The sequence below is a fragment of the Euphorbia lathyris genome, chromosome 2 (assembly GCF_963576675.1).
Source record: "Euphorbia lathyris chromosome 2, ddEupLath1.1, whole genome shotgun sequence".
In the NCBI taxonomy this organism is placed as follows: domain Eukaryota; kingdom Viridiplantae; phylum Streptophyta; class Magnoliopsida; order Malpighiales; family Euphorbiaceae; genus Euphorbia; species Euphorbia lathyris.
In genome coordinates, this window is record NC_088911.1 from 90,552,152 (window position 1) to 90,563,262 (window position 11,111).

The window sequence follows — 11,111 nt, forward strand, 5'->3', positions numbered from 1 at the left end:
TTACACTAATCTGGAGAGTGGAATGTTAAAAAAACACATAGATTAAGACAAAAAATTCAATGTTTGGACTAAAAAACTAAATTAAAAATTCTTGGAAAACCAAAACGATTTATATTTTAAAAAAAAAATCACTTTCTAAAACGACTTATATAATGGGACGAATGGAGTATTTAAGATTATATTTGCTGAGTTTAGTTAAATTAATTAACTAAATATTGGTTTGCTATATTTTTATTGTTAATAATCATAATCATAATTTAATTCTAATTTTTAATTTATTTTTTTAATATAAATATATTAATTGGGTGAAAGACTATGGGCTTGAGAGTTAGTTCGTAACCAGTATAAACTTGAATTATAAGGTAATTAAGAAAACAAGTCCGTAACCCCTACTTGAACCCAGGCAATGAAAGGTCTAAGTTCTCAAGGGAAGAAATATATAAGAAAATGGTAGAGGATACATGATATTTATAGATATGTACCAATCTTGCTATAATTTCTATATTGGGATAATTCCATGATATCCAAAATTTCCAATAAATAAACATAATAATTATGGATGATTTGTTACGTTATAGAATTGCTACATATATTTATACACATTTAGCAAATCTATAACAAATGATGGCCATACGCAACTTCCCCATCCTAAGATTCATAATTGCTTATTAATATTTAAAGTTGAGTGCAATATTTTAATAAAGGAAAACAAAAGAAATACAATCTTAGTAGTTTTCACATAATTTTTTAGCGTTTTTCGACTACTAGTGAATACTCAAGGCTGTAGCTCCCCTATAGGGTCTCTGAGCAACAACTATAAATAAGATGTTCGGTTGTAACTCAAAAGTAAGGTTGTAGTCTTGTAAAGTAGTTTAATTAAATGGAGATAGTAGGAATGGTAGTAGCTTTTGTTTTGATTCTTGTTCTTAGCCTGTGGTTCTGGTGGTCCAACAGAAACTCATTACCCACCAATTGGCCTGTCGTTGGTATGATCCCATCACTTCTCTCCAATGCATCACGAATCCACGATTTCATCGCTGGTTTTCTTCAGCAAAGTAATGGGACATTTTATTTCAAAGGTCCTTGGTTCTGTGGCATGGACTTTGTGGTCACTAGTGATCACATGAATGTTCATCACACTTTGAACAAAAACTTCTCCAACTATCCTAAAGGCCCTGATTTCAACCACATTTTCGAATACCTTGGAGATGGGATTTTCAACGCAGATTCTGATACCTGGCGATTTCAGAGGGCTATGATTCACTCTCTCTTTAAATACAAGAGGTTTGAGCTTGCTGTCAAAAGCTCTATGCACCAAAAGATTTCCCAAGGTTTATTCTCGGTTTTGGACCATGCCAACAAACTGGGCAATGAGCTAGATTTAAAAGACATGTTTCAACGTTTTAGTTTCGATAATATCTGCATTTTGGTTTGTGGTATGGATCCTAATACTCTGTCCATAGATTTCCCTCGTCTTCCTTTTGAGAAAGCTTTTGACGATATTTTGCAAGTTTTCTTATATCGCAATACTGTGCCTCGTATTATATGGAAGCTGCAAAGATGGCTACAGATTGGAGAAGAAAAGAAGATGACAAGAGCATCCCATACCTTTGATCATTTTGTGGAGCATTGCATCAAAATAAAGCAACAAGAATTAGAACAAAACAGAAACATTAATGAATTCGATGCCCTAACATATTTTCTGCAGAACGAACAAGTACTGAGTCACAAGTTTATAAGGGATATGGCAATTAATCTTTTATTTGCAGGAAGAGATACAACGAGTGCTGCTCTTTCTTGGACCTTTTGGCTAATTGCAACCAACCCATCTACAGAAACAAACATCTTGAAAGAGATGGAACAACATTTTGGTAATGATAAATCCAAATTTGTTTTCGATTTTGAAAAGCTCAAACAACTTGTTTATCTACATGGAGTTATATGTGAGGCTCTAAGATTATATCCGCCGGTACCCTTTGAACGGAAAGTATCGATTGAATCAGATATCCTCCCAAGTGGTCATAGTATCTCCAAAAATACAACGATTGTATATTCTTTGTATGCAATGGGAAGGATGAAAGAAATATGGGGTGAAGATTGCTTAGAATTCAAGCCGGAGAGATGGATTTCGGAGAGTGGAGGAATCAAACATTATCCTTCATACAAGTTTGCAGTATTCAATACTGGACCAAGAACTTGTCTAGGTAAAGATCTGTCCTTTGTGCAGATAAAAACAGTTGTTTGTGCTATCTTACGGAATTATTCTCTTCAATTGATTGAAGATCAGCATGCTTATCCATCTTGTTCTGTAACTCTTCAGCAGAAAAAGGGTTTAAAGGTTAGAGTTTTCAAAAGATATGCTTAATGAGGACAAGATGGAACAAGTCCCTACTGGACTGCTTTATCTAAGCTTTCTTCATAAAAGCTATGTTGTTTGTCAAATTAACAAGTATATGTTACTTGTACTAAAATAATTGTAACAATGTCATTTTATGTTGTTTGTCCAAGTTAACCTATATATATAAATATATACAAATTAAGTAAATGAAAACTAACTTCTCTTTATTAGACACTATAGATTTTCTTTTTCTTGTTAATAAATTTCCCACAGAAGGATAAGTCTCCAAGCATATATATTTTCACAAGCGCAAGAATACATTGGTATAGTACTATTTGAAAGGATTAAACCCCCACCACGTTCTCGCCTACGCGGCGGTCTGGACAACCATCGGAGCCCCATGACCGAGCTGGTTCCACCCCTCCATTGTCCGCGCAATCCCCTTTGCCGGTGAGGAAGAAGTAATTGAGGAGCTAATTCTAGTTGACTTGAAAGATGAGGGTTTAATAGTTGTAAACAATATTGATGATGATAGGTTAAAGTTACGTATAGCCATTGCACCTCAGTTTAATAAAAATCTTATCCAACCCTACAAGGATGCTCTTAGTGTGAAACGTCTGGGATGAAATTGGCTATATCTTTTTGGAACTTTGGAAACCTGTGGCACATGTGGACATTATGGATGAAGGGCCCGGGAATTATATTGTTAAGTTTACAAATCTCGATTGATAAAGATAAGGTGATGCATGATGATTACATGATTTTAGACTCTCTAGTGCACTTGTTGATTCGACCATCATTTAGATACAATTCTCGGAGATTCCAATGCAATGTTATGAAGTACACCTGCCGATGGCCATTGTTAATACGGTTGGTAAAGCTGTCCGAGTGGATAAGAATACAGCTCAACCTTTGAGTGGTCGGTTTGCAACAATCTGTGTTAAACTTGATCTTTCTAGCCCTTTGTCAAATTGATCGCTATTGGAATACGGGTCATCAGTGATGCACTTTTAGGGCTATTTGCGACGGGCTTTTGACGTCGCAATAGCCTGTGTTGAGGGACGCGCGTACGAATGGCACGTCGCAAATGACCTTCCCCGGGAAATGCAAGTGACAAAGTCATTTGTAACACGCCACTAGAAGCATGTGAGAAATGACAAGGTCATTTGCGACATGTCTTCATATGTCCGTTGTTGATTTGCGAAGTGCTTTGTAAATAACAAGTAGCAAATGATAAAGTAATTTGTGACATGCCTCCTAAGTGTGTTGCAAATGACAAGCCTTTTTAATCCCAGCAACAAATTTAAAAACACTCAATCTAGAATCTCTGAAATTCTGAAATTCACAAGAAATATCCTGGATTTTATAAAATTCTAGATTCGATTTTGGAAACAGAGCCGAACTAGACTAATAGAGAAAAAAAAATACTGAAACATAGTTACAGTAGTAGAAAAAACAACATGAACAAGATATGATTAGTTGATCAAAAAATATTAATTAGTCCTTCAAATCCAAGAGGTGACAGTTGTTAGCGATATTTTGCGAATATGCTAATCTTCAACCTTGTCACGTGTGGGTGCGGTTATTAAAATGGTTAAATTTATGGAATTGCACGCCAAAACTTGAATTCTAAATGAAGCGATTGGCGAGGGACACGATGATTGAAAGAGTCCATCTCAGGTCTCTAGCGCCGTTATAGAAACTTTGCTAGATAATTATTTTTATTCAAGCAATTGCGAATAAATTGAAGACGGATAAAATAAAGAAATTAAAGGTGCGAAATTGACATAAGATCGGTGAAAATTTGGTATTTTATTGATGAGAATTAAGGTTTGAATACATATGTTCAAAGTAAGTATAAAAGTGAAATTAATTACAATTGAAAAAAATTTATACTATTGTTAGACGAGGTGCCGCGGCCTAATCTCCCGGGCGGACCGGGGGGTGGACAACCTCATGGCGACGTAAGCGGTGATTGGCGCCGAAAGCAACCAATCGTGGAATCAAGCTGCTCGGCAGGACCGGAGCTCGGAGATATGGAAGAGTCGCCACCCACGAATGGGAAAATGAACACCGATCCCTTGCGGGAGACCGGTGTGGGTTCGGGAAACTTAGGTACGAGCCGAGAAGGCTAGCTCCTTTCCGGAGAAAGGCTACTAGGCACCCCGACATCGCCCGGTTATGAACCACCGGTCTCCTACTCAGCATGTTAGGCGATAACGGACTAATCGTATACTTCTTTAAGTTTAAAATTCATTTGAAACCCTTTTCTTTCTCTTTTTAGAAACCATTTTGAGCATATATTATTGAAAAGCCACATCAGTAAAGAATCACTCATTTATGTTTATACATACACAGAGAGGGGGGGGAAAAGAAGTGATTTATTTACAACCGTATTTAAATGTTATGTTGTGTGTTTATTCTACGCTAACTTATTTCCCCAAAACGAGTTTATTTACATGGTTCGCACCTTAATCGCCGTTGGAACGATTTAGGTGCGTTTTAAAACCCCGTTTGATGAAGCTTATCCGAATCGCCGTTGGAACGACTCGAGTAATTGAAAACGTTAAAGTAAAAGCCTTTTAATAAGAAAACGTGGTTAAACATACAAGTCAATTTTATTTTGTACAAATTCATTAAAAAAGCGATTCAAAATCTCCATTATTAATAAAGAAAACGATTTTGATTACAATGTTCGCTTAATCCGTCGTTGGAACGGACTAAGGTTTTAAAGCGTGGTGTTTTGAAGACGATTTGAAATATCAACCAAAATGACTCTATTTATCTACATTAGAGATCTAAGAAAGCTCATTAGCTTAAGTAATTTAATTGAAAACTCTCTTTTTGTGATTTATTTTCCTCACTTATTTAATGGACTCTCTAACTATTATAATTACAATAAGACACTTATTTAAAGCAAGACTTATAATCAAACAAGGCCCATTTGAGACATGGACCCATGAATGGGCCCAAAAGAATAGAGAAAATAATTTAGACATATATATATATACAAGTAAATCAAAAAGGAGGATATGAAAACCCAAAAATTAATATAAGAGGAACTTTATGTATATGGAAATAATAGGTACTATATACTTATACTTTAAAAATGCTAAAACAATAAGTAAATCTTATGGATAAGAAAATAATATTTACCCAAAAATAACTTCCTTCAATAATCAATAAAATAACCCAAATGTTCCCAAAACTATACATATATATACATAATTAATATAGTTTAAATACCAAAAATGACATATACTAATATCCATCCATTATTTCTCAAAATATCAAATAACTAATATTTAAACATAGCCTAAGTTAATAAAAAGGAAATACTTATATATATATTTATACTTATATTATAAAATAAAATAAAAATGATATACCAATATTCTAAAATAAATGTATATACTAAAATTCTAAAATAATTTGAAAAACATGTATTACATAATTATATATATATATACTAAGGATTAAAAGTCTAAAAGTTAAGAAAAAGGGACCGAAATGACATTTTTTACATTTTGGCAGATTTACCGACGGAAAATCCGTCGGTAAACAGCATTTAGTGACAGAATTGACAAATTACAGCAGCACTCCAATATTTTTCAGATTTATTCAAAAGCTTTAAATTAAATCTAATTCAATCGTTTTGGACTTCCGAACTACCAAAGACGGATCATAGTCGAAAACGGAAATTCCTAAAACGATGTTTTTGTTTTAAAACGTTATTTGGAAACCTCTTTTAAATTAAAAAAAAAACTTATAATTACAACATTTTCGATACCCGAACTACCTTTTTATCGGATCACGGTTCGTATTGGGATATCCAAAACGAGGTTTTTATTTTAAAACAAAACCGAATTTTATTTAACACGAAACGAAAATTAAATAAATACGCTAACTAAATAAAACGTGACAAAATAAATAAATAACTAAAGGAATAAGAACTATAGCATAAAAAAAAATAAATAGAAGGAGAGAATAAATTAAATAAAATAAAGAGTCTAGTCCTCGGATAATACCTTTAATTCGGTATCTGACAGTCGAAGCCGGTTGATTCCACGAACCGCGAGCTCCCATTTTTAATGAAAATTTAGTAAAAAAATTGAACTTAGGAAATTTGTAATTTTGGAGGAAAAAAAATATTTTTCTCAAAAAAATTCACTCTCTCTCTCTAAAAATGTTTAGAGTGAGAAAGTTTATCCAAAAATCCCCTCTCAAAAGCCTCCTCCTTCACCTTGGGATCCGTGCCCTTATATAGGGAAACGGATCCCGGAACAATGGGCGACGCCCAAAAAAATTTGGGCGTCGCCCAACGCGAGGTTGGGCGCCCGCGCCCAACCCTCGTCGGGCGTCCGCCCGACGCGTTGGACGTTCGCCCGACGTGGTTGGGCGCCCGCCCGGCGAACCTCGGGGCGTGCCCCGCGCCGTCGGACGCGTGCACTCCGTGGCCGCCGAGCGCGCGTTCCGCGCAGCCAGATGCTTGCACGTCGCGGGCGCCGAACGCGCGCCTCACGCTGCCAGGCGCGTGCGCTCAACGGCCCACGAGGGCGCGCACCGCCAGCGGTCCCAGGCATTGCTCGGACGTCGAGAGCGTGCCACTCGCGGTGCGTCCGACGGACACCGCGCGCACGTCTCGAGCTGTCAAGCGGGCGTTCGACCATCGTCGTCCGCGTGCGGGATGCCGTTGCGTGCCCGCGCCGTGCCGTCAATTTTCCTCCGCTTATTATTCTTTATATATTTTTCAAAACTTCCGGAATCAATCGCTTCGACCGTCTTGTTTTCAGGTTTTCGTCACAGGTCCTCCGACTCGGTGTCTACAGTTGCCCCTACTTTTCTATTTTGACAGTGATGTGTGTGTTTCGAAAACATTTTTTTTGCTAACGTACACATGCAATGTAAAACATATAAAAGTAAAAGACACGTAACGAGTAGGAGGGAACATACCTGACCTTTGCGCTGCGCACTCCGGCGTTGTTCTCTGACCTCTTCAGACTCTGCTTCGGGCTGCACCCTAATTCACGACTGCGGGGATAATGGCTAAACAGCTACCCTATTTCAAGATTGCGGGGATAATGGCTAAATAGCTACCCTATTTGTGACTGCGGGGAGAATGGCTAAACAACTACCCTATTTCAAGATTGCAGGGATAATGGCTAAACAGCTACCCTATTTCAAGATTGCGGGGATAATGGCTAAACAGCTACCCCATTTCAAGATTGCGTGGATAATGGCTAAACAGCTACCCTATTTTAAGATTGCGGGGATAATGGCTAAACAGCTACCCTATTTCAAGATTGCGGGGATAATGGCTAAACAGCTACCCCATTTCAAGATTGCCGGGATAATGGCTAAACAGCTACCCCATTTCAAGATTGCCGGGATAATGGCTAAACAGCTACCCTATTTCAAGATTGCGGGGATAATGACTAAACAGCTACCCTATTTCAAGATTGCGGGGATAATGGCTAAACAGCTACCCTATTTCAAGATCACGGGGATAATGGCTAAATAGCTACCCTGATTTGCGACTGTGGTGAAGATGGCTAAAAAACAACTCCGGTCAAGATTGCGAGGATAATGGCTAAATAGCTACCCTGATTTACGACTGCTGGGATAATGGCTAAATAGCTACCCTATTTCAAGATTGTGGGGATAATGGCTAAACAGCTACCCCATTTCAAGATTGCGGGGATAATGGCTAAACAGCTACCCTATTTCAAGATTGCGGGGAAGATGGCTAAAAAGCAACTCCGGTCAGCGACCACGAGTCAGATGGCTAAAAAGCAACTCCGGTCTGCGACCAAGAGTCAAATGGCTCAAAAGCAACTTCGGTCTGCGATCGAGAGTCAAATGGCTAAAAAGCAACTTCGGTCTGCGACCGAGAGTCAAATGGCTCAAAAGTAACTTCGGTCCGCAACCGTGAGTCAAATGGCTAAAAAACAACTCCGGTCTGCGACCGTGAGTCAAATGGCTAAAAAGCAACTCCGGTCTGCAACCGTGAGTCAAATGGCTAAAGAGCAACTCCGGTCTGCAACCGTGAGTCAAATGGCTAAAAAGCGGGGGCTGCTTCTGGATTTTCTTATCACACTGTCGTCTGTATTTTCTCACTGGAGTTATTATCTCAAAGATTCGATGGGCACATGTCTTAGTCGGAAATGATATAGACTAATGATTGTTTTTCTGTTGACTGTTGTCTGTATTTTGACTGGTATCACTGTTCTATAAAAATTGACTGTTGTCTGGAGTTGATGTTTTGACAATGTTGGTCACTGTCTGGGAGAAACGCAGGCTGAAACGGACTGCAAATCGGAGGTCTGTGCACCTGGTAATTAATTATTTACTTTTTATCTTTATGTCAAATCGTACTTTTTCACTATTTACGGGAATGCCATTCCCTTTTCCTATATAAGGTGGTGGGGTTTCATTTCAACCCCACACCTTCTCTCTCCTCTTTCTCTCACTAGATTTCAATTTGGATTATTCTCAGGATGGAGTTAGATGAATGGGATGGCACCAGAGGCATGGACGAGGTTTACGTAAACCTGGATAGAGTGGATACCTTCCACGACCCTACGACACACTTGAGCAGGACACGCTGCAAGGAGGTAAGTGGTTTCTCACTTTTATTTGATTTGAACTCTAGGCTTTAGCACTCCTATACGAACATGATTTGCATGCTAACTCTTAGGCTGCCTTAGAGGACTTTCGCTAGAAAACGTGAATTCCTTTATTTACACGTAACACCTGTTTATTTTTGTGAGAATGCGCGTTATATGCATGTGAATAGTGACACTACGAATTTATGCATGCTAACAGTAAAAACGATGTGAATAGTAAAAACATGAATAGTAAAAACATGAATAGTAAAAACATGAATAGTGAAAACTTAACTAATGCACGTGAATAGTAAAAACGTGAATAGTGCACGTGAATAGTAAAAACGTGAATAGTAAAGCCTAATCTATGTTCCTCGTCACCTGTAGACGAGTGTGGATAAAAGAATTGACTAAACCTTACATAAATGATCCTACGGGAGAGATTTTTACAGAAAATTGGCCCTAATTGACTGGATGAACGAATACCTAGTTTTAACGCGTTCTTATCACTCGCTTGCCTTAGGAGTTGTATTTAAATTTTCTTATCTTATTCCTCTTTAGCTCATCGAGATTTCCGGGACCACTGCCGAGGTTCTTTCATGGTATGATAGGCTGAGCGCCGCGACGAGAGCCCGCGTGCAGGAGTTGGGCTTCGGACCCTTCATTGCAGCGCTGCCCCGCACCAACGGGGTGTGTGATCCCTTTGGCCTACGGGCCCTGTGTGAGCGGTGGGTTGACTCGACCCACACCTTCCACCTTTCCTTCGGGGAGATGACCATCTCGCCCCGAGATTTTTCATTATTGACCGGATTACGAGGGAGCAACACTCCCGTCCCTTTCCATTATGGCATGATGCGACCGCGGGTCGACCCTGCTAGGCTTGCCGCCTTGATAGGACCAGGAGTTCCTCTATGCGCCAAATCTACCCCGGCGAAGTTTATTTCGACTGCTAGCCTCTTGAGTAGATGGGACTTCTGTGAGACTGATGCTACTGATCTGGCGGTTCGTAGCTTCCTTGTATATGCTCTGAGTGAGACGATTTTCCGCACGAAGGGCGGAATGGTACATGCGGGTCTCATCCAGGCCCTCAGTGATTTAGATGCCACAGCTTCCTATGATTGTGCGGGGGCAGGCTTAGCTTTTCTCTACAAGTTTCTGGACCTGACTTGCCGGAAGCGCAAGGATTTCGGTGGTTACACCTTTGCTCTGCTGGTACGTGACGCATTCTCGATTCGCCCGTCTTTTTTTTTTTTTCTTTCTCACACTCCTAGTCCTTGTTCATACCGCAGGTGTGGGCGTACGAGAGACGCATCCTTCCCAGTCGATCTCGACCTTGATTGAGAGCACAGAGGCCGCCTTTTATGGTTCGATGGAGAGATTTTGATCTGAGCGCTGAGAGGAGGCGGACAGTGCCATGGCTCCTAGATCGGATTGACTCATTAGTCCTCACACAGGTAGATTTCGCTTAGTCTTGCTAGACTTTGGCTTGAGTCTTTCTGACCCTTTTCTTTGTGCATATTTTTTAGATTAAGTTCAGGTGGGACGATCTTGACTTTGGTCCCGAGTATTCATACACATCGATGATCCAGGAGCAGCAGTGTGTGCTCACCGGCCCTTGCGTGCGGGCGTGGTATTTGGGAGATCGAGGCATCACCGGAGTGAGTGATGTTCACTGGACGCCGGGGGAGATTCCCGTTTCCATGTTTGCTGTGCGGACTCTGCCCTTATCGACCATTCGTCGAGATCTGACCCGTCATTTTATCGGTAGAGTGGTCTGGATTCACGCCGGGGGCCGCGAGCCTTATTTGTCCACTTTACTGAGCGCGAGGGATGCCACGGCGGCAGCGATGGAGGTAGATCTGGTGGCGGACATGTTTTCGAGAGAGGCGGTCGAGGCCGTCTTTGGTCAGGCGGAGGTTTCGGTAAGTGATTCCGCCCTCTTTTCATTTTGTTCATGATATGCTCGGAGGTTTTATTGTGTGTTTTTTTGTTTTTTTGCAGGAGGGATCCTGGCGGAGTGCCCACCTATCTGATTTTTTCGACGGTACTCGGGCTCAAACACCGGTGTGCGAGCAGTCCTATTTTGTCGACGAGTCCTCCAGTGCAGCTCGACCGGAGAGGTCATCCATAGGCGTGCCTATACCAGACTATGGGAGAGATTATGCTAC

General features: G+C 40.1%; 1 protein-coding gene across 1 annotated transcript; it reads left to right on the top strand.

The window, feature by feature from the left end:
- Positions 1-703: 703 nt before the first annotated feature.
- LOC136220686 (alkane hydroxylase MAH1-like) lies at positions 704-2,561 on the top strand. Its single transcript, XM_066008478.1, has one exon. The coding sequence runs from the start codon at positions 881-883 to the stop codon at positions 2,363-2,365; it is 1,485 nt and encodes a 494-aa protein (XP_065864550.1). The 5' UTR covers positions 704-880; the 3' UTR covers positions 2,366-2,561.
- Positions 2,562-11,111: the final 8,550 nt, after the last annotated feature.

What these genes read in the sequence shown, in the direction of transcription:
- LOC136220686 (XM_066008478.1), top strand. Translation starts at nt 881, where the DNA reads ATGGAGATAGTAGGAATGGTAGTAGCTTTTGTTTTGATTCTTGTTCTT.